The 15,509-nt window shown below is 40.8% G+C and overlaps 1 protein-coding gene across 1 annotated transcript in view; it reads right to left on the bottom strand.

The window, feature by feature from the left end:
• Positions 1–14,694: 14,694 nt before the first annotated feature.
• The window catches only part of eif2b3 (eukaryotic translation initiation factor 2B, subunit 3 gamma), a 38,341-nt gene continuing 37,526 nt past the window's right edge, over positions 14,695–15,509 (bottom strand). Inside the window, exon 12 of the mRNA XM_054740093.2 lies at positions 14,695–14,868. Within this exon, the coding sequence (XP_054596068.1) occupies positions 14,816–14,868 (53 nt within the window). The 3' untranslated portion in view covers positions 14,695–14,815. The remainder of the gene's footprint in view (positions 14,869–15,509) is intronic.

The raw sequence follows: 15,509 nt of genomic DNA, 5'->3' as shown, positions 1-15,509 counted from the left end.
CACACACACGCGCGCATTTCCCAGTGCGCGCCGCTCCAGCCCGGACACCAGTTTGCAGATACACACATGCCATCTATTGATGTTGCAGCAAACATTTTTCAGCTTTTCAGTTTCATCAGCCAATAAGAGAGGGAGAAGCAAAGTTAATTCAGCTTTTTTAGACTGGAATGTAAACGTGTAATTCCTCCTGCTCTCTCTCTCTCTCTCTCTCTCTCTCTCTCTCTCTCTCTCTCTCTCTCCCTCTCTCTCTCTGAATGTGGGTTTTGCAGATCTTTCAACACCCTGCATATCACTCGGAGCCATCTCGTGTTTGAAAAGGCTTTCTGCTCCCATCTGTGACAGACATTTTTACATTCAGATGATCTGCTTGCAGCAGACAGCTGTGAGAACAGCTGTAGCTTCACCTCTTGAGGCCAAAAGCTTCTAAAAGTAGGATGATGGGGTTTCTTACAGCAGAAAAAAATTCTACAGAAAGAACTATTGAGGAAAATTCCACATAGTTTTTATTTTTTGTCAACGCCTGAGTGCTGCCTGGTTTAGTGTGACAGCCTTATCTCTGTTAAACCTTTTGGAAAGTTTCCATGTTCTGTCATGAATGATTTCCTGGGTTCAGAAGGCAATTCACCTCAAAGTGAAGCCTGTAAGAAGAGAAGAAAATGAAATGAATAGAAATCTTGGATAAAAAGACCTAATTTGGTGTCTTGTGGTTTGCTAATGTGAGCCCCTGTTGGTCCCACTCATGGCTGTATGGGGGGTGAAGGAAAACACTTTACCAGATTACACCAACCTGTGCTGCTTGCGGGACATTTGTCAGGTGGCTGGTGCTAATCCAAGGCCCTTTGGCTCACCGTAAAACAATCTGACGCGAAGAAATGTAAGTGCTCGTTTGTTTAGTGACAACAGAACAGGTGCGGGTTGTCACAGCTTGCTCCTGAGCTGTTACATCCATCATCACTGTTGACAAGATACTTCCATGATAACAGAATCTGAAGTTGTTTAAAGAGCAAGTTCACTGAGAAACCGCTTGTACTTGTTTTTTTATTTTTTTTTATTTGAACAGTCATTTTGAGTTTAACGTGGAGGTTGTCTTCCACCCCTATTTCTTGCATTAGCTTCTGATAATAGACAGGAAAATGCTTAAATTAGAGAAGCCAGTTGGATCTAAGTGGACTCACCTGTCTTGACTCATGTCAGGAAACGCGGTTGCTGGTTTAGCATCCAGCAGAGAGCCCGTCACCGCAAGTAGAAGCTAACTATTAGCATTAGCAACTCCACACCATGGTAGAACTCCTTCTGTCTTGTGTTACTTGTGGTGATAAAACATCAGTGTTGCAAAGCAAACGAAGTCAGTGGTACAGTTACTCTGCTGTTAACCAATCAGAGACAAGATGTCAAAATATCAGGCGTTAAACTCTAGTTATGTAGATAACTACGCTACATAGGACTTAAAATACCATTGTTTTTCTCCTCCGGCTAACCTCTTCCTGAAATGGAAACACCAGAGCCTTTTTCCCACAGAGAACTCACAAGGCATTAATTTGTACAAGAGACCACTGCAAATGTGTTAAAAAACACAAGTGAACTTGGTCTTTAATATCACAGTTACCAGATTTTGTGCTTCATGCTATGCATCACATGTAAACAATAAAAGCACTTTGAGAAATTAATAATCCATCTATCAGTTCTTTTGCTACCTTATACAACCAAAAAAAAGTTTATGATCTAATTTAATGAAGCTAACACATTATCAAACACTTTTTTTTAATTTCTTTGTGTCCTGTCTGGCTGTGAAGCAAACAGAATTGATGTCTGAATGCTGGTGACAAGCCTTACAGATTTACTCTCAGGTGGAGCATCAAAGCTTCTGATTTATAGTCATGCCCGATACTTAAAACTTTATTGTTATTGTTTTTTGAATACTTTATAATTCTGACCAGACACGGAGACAGAGGTGCAAGAGAAAGGAAAAGACTATCATTGCAAATTGATAAATTATCTTAATTACATAGTTGTAATTAACAAAATAACCATATATAGTGCAATCAGAATGCAATGAACAGAGCAAAATCAGAAGTAATCAGAATGGCTTTAATTAAAATAAATGGGGAGAACAGATGCAGCTTACTTCACAATACATCAGTGGATTTTTGTTCCTGAGGTTTAGGGTATAGTATATAAATTGTCGAATGAAGAACTATCAGAAATGTAATGAAAAATGCAGAATGGAGGCAGACCTACTTCATGAATTAGAGTGGTTATTTGTTATTCTGTTTACAAAAGTGAAACTTTCATTTTTAATATAGTTGTCGACTGGGGCTTGGTGGACATTCCACAAGTGATCCCAACACTACCCTCTGCTGCAACAAGGTGTAATCTTCATTCACAAGTCTAGCATTGCAGTAATATTACTACCAAGCTTGGTGACACATCACGGCCATAATATTCCGCTGATTTGCAAGCATGGCGTGTATTATGAAAGCGGCTAAAGAAGCCCTGGCATCATTGGTTACTCTAATATCAGGTGAAGAGGTTAGAGGCTAACAGTGAGTTACAAGCAAGTACTCTAAAAGTATCTCTATTTCAGTTACCAGCTATTGCTATTACAGTGAAATACTTAAAACAGTTTAGTACTTGTTTTAAAGCTAATTCATCCTTTCATGCACATGATACACGTCAGTCATTGTCTTCATCCCCTGAAATATTTGTCTTTTCTAGGACAAATTTCCATCTGCTACAGAGGCTCATTTTTATGGAATTGTTTTCCCCATGTGACAACAAAGTGTACATCAGCAGACGCTTTTAAAAACTGTTTAAAGGTGTTTAATGAAGGGAGAGCATAATTAGTAATCTACTCTCACTTCTACTTTCTCTTACTTTAAGCATGTGCTTTGTGTTTATTTTGTTGTCGTTGATGATTTTTTAATTATTGTTTGTTACTAGTTCATTTTGTTGATCTCTGTTTTCAAATTTCTTGTTCTTTTAAAAGGATGAGTAAACGTTTTTCAGGGAAGGTTTCAGATGAGCCTTACTGTGTATGACTCGTCTTTGCTTGTCATCTAGAATCTTCTGGCAATGATCTGTAACTGTCAACGGCCATGGAACTCACGCAACAGGAGTGAGAAAGTCATCTTTTGTTAAGAAAAAAAAATGCAGTACCCGAATTTTACCACAGGATGTCATTCTCGCATATTGCACCTTTCATGATTTATTAAAGGGGCATATTATACAAAATTCTTTTGTGCCGCCATGGAGGTCTCTACTGCCTCTATAAACACTCCAAATGTGAAAACACCCATCCATCCTTTTTTCAGTGTTTGGTTTCAGAAGATATCTTGCCTACAAGAAGTCATTTCAAAAAGTCCCCATTTGTGACATCACAAACAGGGGAATTACCATATAACCCTCTTTCACTTGGAGAAGAGCAGCTTTTGTTGGAGAAGCAGCAGTGGTACTACAAAACCATTTTGGATATTGGAGCTTTTCAGCCTATAGCAGCCTGAGTTGGAATGGGTAGGTGTGGTCAGTTCCAGCTTATTTTCTTAAGGTGGCAGATCCCTGAAACAGCTAATTTTGGAAGTACGGATACTGCCAGGAATGAAACTGCTACAATTTATTTATATGAAATATATTTAGGGCAAAAAGCTTCATGAACATGTTTGGCATCAACCATAGAACTATTACAACTTCAGAAAAATGTTAAATTTCACTTTTAACACAATAAGATATACTGTAAGGCAATTAATGTCTATAAATTAGATGGATTTTGAATAATGTTTGACTTACATTTTCTCAAACATGTTTTCCTATTTAAAAAAATTGGAAAATTCAAAATTCAAAGATTTCTGTCTTCAGCACAAGGCTCCATCCTGAGGTATGATGGGAAACATCAGGAAGAAAAACTTAACAAGAACCAGAACAGGTGCTCAGGATGTGGTCCCTTCTGTCTCAAACATCCGGGCTATGACAGGTTTTCTGTGAGTGATGGAAATAGCAAAGCTAGTTGTGAGACAATACATACTTGTATGAACTAATCAGATCACAATGTACAACAAAAATAAGTAACTACATTTATCCTGAAAACTAATTCCTTCCAGCAAGATCTATGCATGAAAGCGGCATAAAGACAAACACTTGCCATTGGCCTGAAAAATAAAAAAGTTTGACTCAAATTCAACAAAAGTTAGATGTAGTTTAATAGAACGTTTTTCACAGATTTGGCAAGCACATAACAGAAGTCAGTGTGCAACACAAGCATTGTTTTGTTGTTTTTTAAATTCTGTTTAACTTGTTTTGTTTTAAATAAGATCGTTGGTAGTTATATTTGTGAAGGTTGAAACAGATTTTAATTTTCTGCTTTAGTTCTGTCAACAATGTTTTTAGTTGTAATTGCAATTTAAAAAATCCCACTTAAAGGTCAACTTTACTTGTATTTTTAATCCATTTGCAGTGGTCTCTGGTAGGAATGAAGGGCGTATCAATCGTTCTATGGGGATAAAAATCTCTGGTGCGCCTGTTTGAGGACGTAGAAGTCAGCCAGAGGAGAAAGTAGCTTCAAATGGATTTGGAGTCTTATTTCCTGATGTTTGGAAATCTTGCCTCTGATTGGCTAACAGCCATGTAATTCTACCACTGACTGTTTGCTCTGTGTGACGTAGATCTGTTAGACAAAACTGAGCATTTTTCTGCCTTTTGTTGTCAGACGCTAATGCTGGAATGGTAGAAATAATGGAGTTTTGTGGTGTTTGGGTCAAATTTGATGCAAGAAACAGAAACTGTATGATGACAGGATACTGTTAACTCATCTTAACACTCTTAAATGTATATTTACTCATCCAGTCATCTCATTTCCAAAAGTAGGCCAGATGAGCCTGTGTCTTCACTTCGCTGGAACCGGTCTACTCGGACTGGGCTGGGTCCGGCTGAGTGGGAGAGGGAAAGAAGCAGCTGGAAATGGGAGCTAAAGTGGAATGTGAGGAATTGGGTTGTGTGGTAAGGGGCCCCTTCAAGCCTAACAAACTCAGGGAGGTCCGAGGCCTGGTCCGGACGCCTTGGATAAATAAACCATGGGAGATGACCATGCACTGTGCAGATATCTGCCATCACACCTCCCCAGCCTCACAACACAAACCCTTCATCTCTCCACATCTTTTGTCCCACATGTTTTCTCTCCTAACTTCCTCTGTTCACCACCTCCTCTGTTTCATCTTCTTCTCTTTTTAAACAAGATTACTCTGAACACCTTTATCTTCTTAATTTTTTGGTGCAATCCCACTCTTATCTCAGTTCCTTCATTTAAGCTCTCCCCAGTGGCTTCACCCATCCAACCATTCATCCGTGCATTAGCTGCTGCCCGTCCAGAGTTACAGAACCAGTCTAGCACATCTCACAGCAGCCACATTTCTGATTGTGTTTAAATTTCAACACATTGATGAAACTGCTCTTGACTGTTTCTTATAAGAAGAAATGAAGAAATGCAAAGAAAGGTGCAGATCTTACAAAGATATACATAACAACCAGCACAAAACTAAAATGATAACTTGATTTTAATGGGATCCACAGAAAAGTAATGACTGTGTAAAATAAATGTTGCAATGTGCTGGAATTAGAACATTTAAATAGCCAGAATCCATGTAGAACTTTTCTATGACTAGGATAGAGGAATGTCCATGGTAATATAACATGAAAGCCTGACCAGGTTTTAATGACTGTATTTCTCAATTTAATAATTTTGATAAATGTCTGATAAAGATTCTAATGTAATAAACTCCACAGCAATTTTACAGCTGATTTTTGTTTTGTTTTTGGGACTCTGTAGTTTATCCTATCTTGAAGTGGTGGCAGCTGGCTGTTTCTCCTTCTCTGATATTATTGAGCAGAGAACCTCTTTCACCAGTGGTGTTCTGTTGCTAAATACGTGAGTGAATGAATAACTTGCAAGCAGAACTCAGGGTAAAAAAAAAAGCCGATGACTTGCAACGTGGGTGTTTTATCTCCAAAAATAACTCAAGCCTGGAGTTCTGCTGTGTGGTGGAGTCGCTAATGCTATGAGTTAGCTTCTACCAGTTGAGACATTCTCTGGTATTTTCCTGGACGCTAAACAAACAACAGCCTTCCCCGTCGCCAGTCAAGATGGACGAGTCCATGACTGTTAAGTGGCAGTGTGACGTAGATCTGTCAGGCTTTTCAAATCCTAGATTTTTAGCATCTATTTTCTATTAGAAACTAATGCAGGAGATAGGTGTAGGAGACTATTTTCATGTTCAGCCCACATGAAAAACTTAAGAGTTACTCATTATTATCAAAAATAATAATTAAAACCATTTTTCAGAGTTCCACACATTTAAGATAGATTGTTTTGCAGATTTGCCATCATAGCTTTATTGTAATGGTTGCATTTGCATGAACTGCTGTGAATGTTTTGAGGTTAGAGTAGCATTGACGGCAGTAACACTTTGGGCCAACTCAAAGTAAACTAAACTTTATGTGACTGAACTAATTTTTGTAATCTTTTTTTTGTTTTCTACAAATGGAAACGGTTTAAAAAGCTATATACAACTGCTAAGAATGGTGAAACTTTACCATTCCTTTGAGTTTCAAAAGTTACAAATGCAAACCCAAGAATGACAGCTGAAGATGAAATAATGAACCTTTCAAACATAACAAATACTCCAGATTACACTTACAAGCATAAAAAAGACAAAATAACACAATATTATGTTACATCGGGCTGTGGAGCAAACATGACAACTACCCAGGACACTCAATTTATTTGGAAAATTGACCAAAACAGAGAAACTATTTCACTGGTTGGCTCTCGCAAAGTTCTTTAAAGCTGCTTTCCGGAGTTTTCTACTTTCAGAAATTATGTATGATATTTCAGAAATCTGTAAAAGTGATTATCTTATCATGTACTGTGATAAAATGTAAGCAATACGTCTTTTATTTTGCTAAGCACGCCTCCTGCCCCGCAGAGCTTCGTGCAATAGGAAAATGAGCGCCGACCAGAACTTACCAATAGCGTTAAACTACCGCTTACTTGCTTCAAACTTAAGGAATACCTCGGCTGATGCAGAGTTGATGAACTTTTCACGAACAAGAAAGTCTTTAAAATATAAATATATGAAAACACAACATGACATAGGAATAATACTCATAAAACAGCGTGTTTTAGTTCTGTTTGTCGGCTACAGAAGCTCATTTATTAACAGAAACGTGAAGTCGCCATCTTGAACAAACAGATTTTTTGTGTGATTTGCTTGTCAGCCACTAGATGGTGCCATCGGATAAGAGAAATACACCGGAAAGAAGCTTTAAGTTCTGATCATGTTTTTGTTCACATGCCGGGAAACAATTTTTAAGAATTTAACTTCATAGTGTATTATCAAAGGGGAATGTAATAATATAGCACAACATACATATTCATTTTCTTTAAGCATTGATCAGCAGGGGCGTTTCCGGGGTGGGGGTGGGCAGGCCCCCTTTGCAAAAAGGTTGGCCACCCCAGGTGTCTTCCCAAAAACTGTGACAGTAAAACATCTAGACCTTATAATCAATAAACACACATAATCTAAAACATATAAGCAATAAAATATGAAATGTGAGATGACATTTTATTTTTTTTTTATGTTTTAGTTTTGTCAGCATTAAACTGAGCTTGGTTCATGCTCCAAAACATTTCTGAAATTCAGATAATGAAACTACTGGGTTCAAACAAAACAAAAAACCAAGCCATCTAATTTCTTGTTAGTGTTGATGCTATTTTACCGATATTAGGTTATAAAGGTCACCCATTTCTGTTGTTAGTTGAAAAATATTAAACTAATTACATATTAACAAAAAGTTAAAATGCATGGACATTACATCTACTTCATCCAAAGTGAGCCCTCCTCTCTTTTCTTAAAGAATCCTGACTTTACAAAGTCAGAGAAAGTCCCAATTTTATTACAATACATTTATGCAATTATTCATGGAAAAAAATGTCATAAATATTGATAAAAGTTCATAATTGGTATTGTGCTTTGACTTTATTTATGCTTATAGTAGCCAATTAGACTATGAATAATGAATTTTAATTTTGTAAAATAAAAATTATATATATTTCTTTAAGTCATGAGCCGTTTACATGTGCCACCCTTGTCCAAATTTGTGCCCCTATCAAACCAGCCCCCCCCCACCCCCCCCCCCCCCACCCCAAAAAAAAATCTAGACATGCCACTGTTGATTAGATGAGCAAACTGATGATCTTGTTGGAAAATCAAAATTAATTTTTATGTTTATTTATCCGTGGGCTGCGCAGTGGCGCAGTGGTTAGAGCTGTTGCCTTGCAGCAAGAAGGTCCTGGGTTTGCTTCCTGGCCTGGGATCTTTCTGCATGGAGTTTGCATGTTCTCCCTGTGCTTGCGTGGGTTCTCTCCGGGTACTCCGGCGTCCTAAAACATGACTGTTAGGTTGATTGGTCTGTCCAAAATGTCCTTAGGTGTGAGTGTGTGTGTGATTGTTTGTCCTGTGTGTCTCTCTGTTGCCCTGCGATGGACTGGCTCTCTGTCCAGGGTGTACCCTGCCTGATTGCCCATTGACCGCAGTAGATAGGCACCACAGGAGATAGGCACCGCCAGCCAGGCACAGCCCAAAGAGGAAACGTGGGTCCCCCTTCCCATGGGCTCACCACTCGTGGGAGGGGGCAAAGGGGTCAGGCGCAGTGTGTGATGGGTGGTAGTCGAAGTCAGGGACCTTGGCGGTCTGATCCTCGGCTACAGAAGCTGGCTCTTGGCACATGAAATGTCACCTCTCTGGTGGGGAAGGAGCCTGAGTTGTTGTGTGAGGCTGAGAGGTTCCGACTAGATATAGCAGGACTCACCTCAACGCATGGCGCTGGCTCTGGAACCAGTTTCCTTGAGAGGAGTTGGACTTTCTACCACTGTGGAGTTGCTCCCACTTAGAGGCGCCAAGCAGGAGTGGGCATACTAGTTGTCCCCCATCTTGGTGCCTGTACGTTGGGGTTTACCCCAGTGAATGAGAGGGTAGCCTCCCTCTGCCTACATGTGGGGGGACGGGTTCTGACTGTGGTCTGTGCTTATGCACCAAACTACAGTTTAGACTACCCACCCTTTTTGGAGACCTTGGAGGGGGTGCTGGAAAGCAATCCTTCCGGTGACTCCCTCGTTCTGCTAGGGGACTTTAACGCTCACGTGGGCAATGACGGTGAGACCTGGAGAGGTGTGGTTGGGAGGAACGGCCCCCCGATCTGAAATCGAGTGGTGTTTTGTTATTGGACTTCTGTGCCAGTCATGGATTGTCCATAATGAACACCATGTTCAGACATAAAGGTGTCCATATGTGCTCTTGGCACTAGGATACCTTAGGCCGCAGCTCGATGATCGACTTTGTTGTTGTTTCATCTGACCTGCGGCCACATGACTTGGACACTCGGGTGAAGAGAGGGGCGGAGCTGTCAACTCAGCACTACCTGGTGGTGAGTTGGCTCAGATGGTGGGGGAGGATGCCGGTCAGACCAGGCAGGCCCAAACGTATCCCGAGGGTCTGCTGGGAACATCTGGCAGTCTCTTGTCAGAAGGAGCTTCAATTCCCACCTCTGACAGAACTTCCAAAAAGTTTCCGGGGGAGGCGGGGGACATTGAGTCTGTCTGAATGGACCCTGTTCTGTGCCTCCATTGTTGAGGCAGCCGACCGGAGTTGTGGTCACATGATCGTTGGTGCCTGTCGTGGTGGCAACCCCCGAACCCGCTGGTGGACACTGGCAGTTAGGGATGCTGTCAAGCTGAAGAAAGAGTCCTATCAGGTCTTTTTAGCCTGTGGGACTCGAGAGGCAGCTGACGGGTAGCGGCAGTCCAAGCGTAACGCGGCTCGGGTGGTCGCCAAGGCAAAAACCCGCGCATGGGAGGAGTTCGGTGAGACCATGGAGCAAGACTTCCGTACGGCAAGACTTCCGTATGGCTTTGAGGGGATTCTGGTCCACCATACGGCGCATGGGGGGGGGGGGGGGATCAATAGGTGGATTGGTGCTGCATCTGCAGTGATGCGGGCGTTGTACCGGTCTGTCGTGGTGAAGGGAGAGCTGAGTCAGAAGGCGAAGCTCTCGATTTACCGGTCGATCTACGTTCCTACCCTCACCTATGGTCATGAGCTTTGGGTAGTGACCAAAAGTACGAGATTGCGGATACAAGCGGCCGAAATAAGTTTTCTCCGAAGAGTGGATGGGCTCGCCCTTAGAGATAGGGTGAGAAGCTCGGTCATCTGGGAGAGGCTCGGAGTAGACCCGCTGCTCCTCCACATCGAGAGGAGCCAGTTGAGGTGGCTCGGACATCTGGTCAGGATGCCTCCTGGACGCCTCCCTGGTGAGGTTTTCCGGGCATGTCCAGCCAGGAGGAGACCTAAAGGTAGACCCAGGACATGGTGGAGGGACTATGTCTCTCACCTGGCCAGGGAACGCCTTGGGATTCCCCCGGAGGAGCTGGCCCAAGTGGCTGGGGAGAGGGAAGTCTGGGCCTCTCTCCTTAGACTACTACCCCCGCAACCTGACTCCGGATAAGCGGAACAAAATGGATGGATGTTTATTTATTAAACATTTGTTTGAAGCAAAAACCTCCATCAAACATTGTGTTTTAATATCTTTCCACATTCCCCAGATATCACCTAAAAGGCGATGAAAAAAAACAAACAGACTGTGTGTAGTGAGAACCTCCATCAGAGTCAGACTAAAGTTGAAGCTGCCACCCACAGACTCACACAAAATTAATTATGATAATGCATTTCTTTACACTTTTGTCATCGTAATGAATGGTTGCCTTTCTGGGGCAAAACACACAGAACACAGAAAGCGACAGAGAAACACACTTTTCTTTAAGTCTTTGTTTGCGCGGTTGTAACAGAGGTATTGTCAGATGTGACTAGCAGGTGGCAATGCAAACTTAGACCTGTGGGTTTGAAAGAAAACCGCAGGGCCTCACAGGCAACAAAGTGCCTATATATGTCTGAGAGCAAATACAGCTGAACTACATGGCTTCAAAACGTTTCTGCGCCTTTGTAATTTGCAAGTGATGGGAAAAAATCCCTCAATCCTAACGATCGGAGTCATTTTTTAAGATATTGCACCTAGATTTAGGGGTTAAAGAGGTGGTTATATCTGAGATGGTTAAAATGACAGAAAATGATCATGTTGAATGATTTGTTTGCAGCTGTTGAGCACTTTTACTTCAAGACTTGATCCCGGTCGAGCGGTGACTCAATGTTTAGTTAATTAGCTTGGCGGTGGTGCTGGCTGGGAGTCTGCAGTGACAAACAGAAACATTTAGAAAAATATATGAATTTACTGCCACAGATAGGTGTTTTAAAACTGGAGTTGGTGAAAAGAGTTCTTGTGCGTTTTTAGATATTTATGTCAGAGATGGGCAGGGTTCGGTGCGTACATGTTTGTGTGGGTTTGATCGTCCCCACGGAAGAATGGGGGGGTGCTAGCGACTTGGAAGGCGGCATGTGGAAAAAAGAGGGAGGAAATTTATTTGTGGTTGAAGAACACAGAAGACAAATTGAGGAAGTGTTGTGCTAATGCGTAGAGGTCAGCGGCAAACACACGCAGGTTTCTGACTGACGACCACTTGGGTGGCCTTCTCGTTCTGTGTGAGTGTGTGTGTGTCTCCTGCTCACCCACAATCAGCCCTCAAGCAATGAAGCCACCCATCTACTCAGGCAACCCCCCACCCAGAGCTCAGACCCCACCCTATACCTCTACGTGCATATGTCTGTCTAGAGCACATTTGTCTCTTTCATCCATCCAGCTGAACCATCTCACGCAGTTTAATTCACATTTCCATGTTTAGGAGAAATGACAGACAGGGGACTTCTCAGAAACCAACACTTGTAAAGATGGTCAACTGTTTTCCTACCTTTTTTTAAAGCTCAACTTCTTTTTTTAAGCTGCACATTCTGGAGTCAATGTCACAATTCTCCAGTTCATGTTTTGAACATTTTAACTGAAAGCTGACATGAGAAAAAAATACAATTTTAAAATGTGTATTTTCTACACAAAATAAGAAAGGCTGCTCTTTTTTTAGCTCTGCGTCTCCATTTTTCTTTGTACTGACTCAAAAAACAGAAATACAGATTATGAGGTTAATTTACAACTGCTTTTAAAAAGCTTCTCTGAATTTTTTTATTTTGTTTTGGACTGTTTTCATTACAGCTGAAGAAGAGAGTTCACGTAAAGTTATTTCTATTAAATGGTCAAAATGTGTTTCTTTTTAACAGCCTTTGGAACCCTAACAGTTTTTAATTAAGTAAATTATCTTCAGGTGGCCGGAGAAAAAGATTGTTCTCAAATGATAATTTAATGACTTCTTCAGTGTAGAAAATGTGATTACCTAATAAATGAACTGCTATTTTATAACCACCAGCTGCATTTTACTATATACATCTGTGTTTTTAAATCACAAGTTAAAAAGGAGAAGGTGCCAATTTGGTGTGTGAAAATAAAGGTACACATATGTGAAACTCAAAAAATGAGAATGGTGCATAGTGCATTTAGCTTAGACTGAGAGACCATCTAAAGGCCCAGGAACCCTTTGCAGGTATATTAGATTCATTAGCTGATCAGAGTGTGACACCTTGAGTCCAGAATATTGAACTTTTTCACAATATTCTAATTGTCTGTTTTTTTTTTTTTATGTGGGGTTTTCATCAGCTGTAAGCCCTAACCATCACAGTTTTAACAAAGAACTGAAATATCCAGCTTTACATGTAATGAGTCTATCTCATATATTAGATTCACCTTTTAGGTTGAATTACTTAAATAAATGAACCTTTTCACCATATTCTAATTTTTCGAGTTTTACCAAACATCAACTACAGCCAAAAACGTAAATCTTCCCCTAACTGGTTAACCCTTTGGTGCATAATGGTCACTACAGTGGACAGGTACTAAAAATTGTTAATTATTTGTTTTTGCTATTAAGCACAGCTGTTGAAGACTTTATTGCATGTAAGCCCCTCCATTTGGACTTCAGTAAGTCAAGCCAACATATTTCATGTTCAGAATGCACGCCGTCCACCAAGGTGGACATGTAATAAATTATTTGTAAATTATAAAATTTAACAAAAAATATTTATTGAAATTTGTTTCATTCACACCTAAAGATGAATGAAAAAAATTGTTTAAAAAATCATGGTTGAAGATTTCATAATTCATGCATCAAAGGGTTAATATATGCTTTCATACATTCATTTTCTTCAGGATCCATTGTGCAAATGCATGAATGGAAAATAAAGTGCACTTTTCACAGTGACACGCAACAATCAGGCTCAAACACTCAACACACAGACGAGGAAACGCTCTCAGGGCAAATTAAATCATACGTTTATGTTTTGGCTGCCAGCACCAAATACACCACTGTAAAGGTTCCAAAGAGCAAGTTGTTCATGGAAACGTTTGAGTTTGCAGCTCATTTCTTAACATGATCTAGTTTGGGAGGAATAATTATTTACTGAAAAAAATAAATAAAAAGACCATACAGAAACCTTGACATCTCGGCTTGTGTTACAGAAGCCCACGTCTGCTAATACGCTTGTTGCCTATATGTGCACACAGGAAGTTGTTCATATGTGTATTCGACAGTGCATTAAACAGATCAAGTGTACAGGTGAGTGTGCACACACACACACACATGCTGCAGGGATTCAGACACAGGTGGGCTTGTACTGCAGGGGATTCTGTGGTCTTCGTGCAAATATACAAATTTCTGCCTAAACACAAACAGCTGCAAGACATAACCACAAGGTTAAAACCTGGGCTCAGGGTAAAATTCTCCTGAAAAGATCAACACAGCTGAGTTTACGAGTACAGACAGAGGGAACCTAAGTGTTGATTTCACGAGTTAACAGCTCAGGTCACTGTTAGTTAACTTAGCACCATCACATTTGGCAAGCCTCAACAGGAAGTGACACCAAGTTACGAAGGTTAACGCATTCCAACTTAAAGGGATCTCCAATAACTTAAAGAGGAGTGAAGAGAAAATACATTAATGTTCTCCTCAAACACATGTATCAAATAATCAGGCCACAGGGGACACAAAACAACTCGAGCAAGGCCACAGACAACAGAAAAAAATTACCCCCCACATGCACACAATTCAGACGTCCCCATCCTCATCTGCTTTCTACATGACTCAGAAACATCAGACCTGTAATTTAAGAAAAATTCCACCAGTAGAACACTGTAAATCTTGTGACAGCAAAGGGGGCAGAAAGTGGAAGAGGACAAGGAGAGAAAAGCATCAGACGTGAGTCAGTTTCCTCCTCTGCTGCGTGTGAGTGTGTGTCCGGGCGGGGTGTCGGTGTTAACTGATACAGGATCGAGCTGGGTGGTCCAGGGCCTTCGCATACACCATTTTTGTGTACAAATAAACTTCACCCCCGCACACACACACACATGCACGCCATTGTGGAAACCCTTCCCACTGCTTTTTCTTCCCATCTCTGGTCCCCACAGCTGCACAGCGTGCATGTGTAAACACCTCCACACACTCAAAACGTGTGTGAGCTCACACTCCTCCCACCTGGAAGACTGTAATCGAGTATGAATCATAAAAATGATCTGATAATAGATATGTCCAGTACCATCAGTCAGAATGAAGACTATTTTTTTATTTAGAAAAAATAAATAGATAAAAAAAACACAAAAAAGTTTTGAGTTCAAGTACATTTCTTTTTATTTTCACTGAAAAAAAAAAGTCAGCTGAGAAATGAGTTGTTATCGTTTTTGCTGCTCTCAGGTCAGTGAGGTGAGGTAATGTCACCCCCCCATCCTAGATCTCCATCAGCTGGTCCGTTCCAACGATGACCTCGTTTGTCCGCTCAGCTGTAAACAAAAGAAACGTTTACAGATGAAATAAATTAAGATCTTCCCAGTTCGCCTCGAACAAAGTTCTTAGTTAATGAGAATTTACCCAAAAAACACTGGTTCAATGTTCAAGGTTGATAAAATGATCTCCCAAATTTCTAAATATGTGACACACTGTGGTCGAAGGTGAACCTGTTGTTTATTCAGTATCAACGTCCAACTGATTGTTTTATTAACCTTATTACAATTTAACCTGACTGGGACTGTCTTGTCACAAATTTTCACAGAAGTGTCAGGGACGCCTGAATCCCTTTTTAATTTATTTTCCTTGAGTCAAAATGTGCCAAACGAAAGCAAAGTGAACCTGTCATCCCAGACACGAGACCGGCCCAAATTCCAATGCTAGGGCAACAAAATTACAAATAAAAGGATCATTTGAAAACATGTTAGGCAAGGTTGGGCAATCCTGGTGCTTAAGGACCACCATCCAGCATGTTTTAGTTGTTTCCCTGCTTTAACAGACCTGATTTTAATCAGCATGTGATTGAACGGCCTCTACATAGCTCGATGACCTGCTGAATTAAGTGTGTCGGAACAGAAAAACAACTAAAACATGCTAGGTAGTGGCCCTTGATGATCGGAGTTGCCCACCCTTGACC

This window comes from Nothobranchius furzeri, chromosome 11, assembly GCF_043380555.1.
Source record: "Nothobranchius furzeri strain GRZ-AD chromosome 11, NfurGRZ-RIMD1, whole genome shotgun sequence".
NCBI lineage: Eukaryota > Metazoa > Chordata > Actinopteri > Cyprinodontiformes > Nothobranchiidae > Nothobranchius > Nothobranchius furzeri.
The sequence above is the reverse complement of the archived record's forward strand: the minus strand, read 5'-3'. Positions and strand labels throughout refer to the sequence as shown.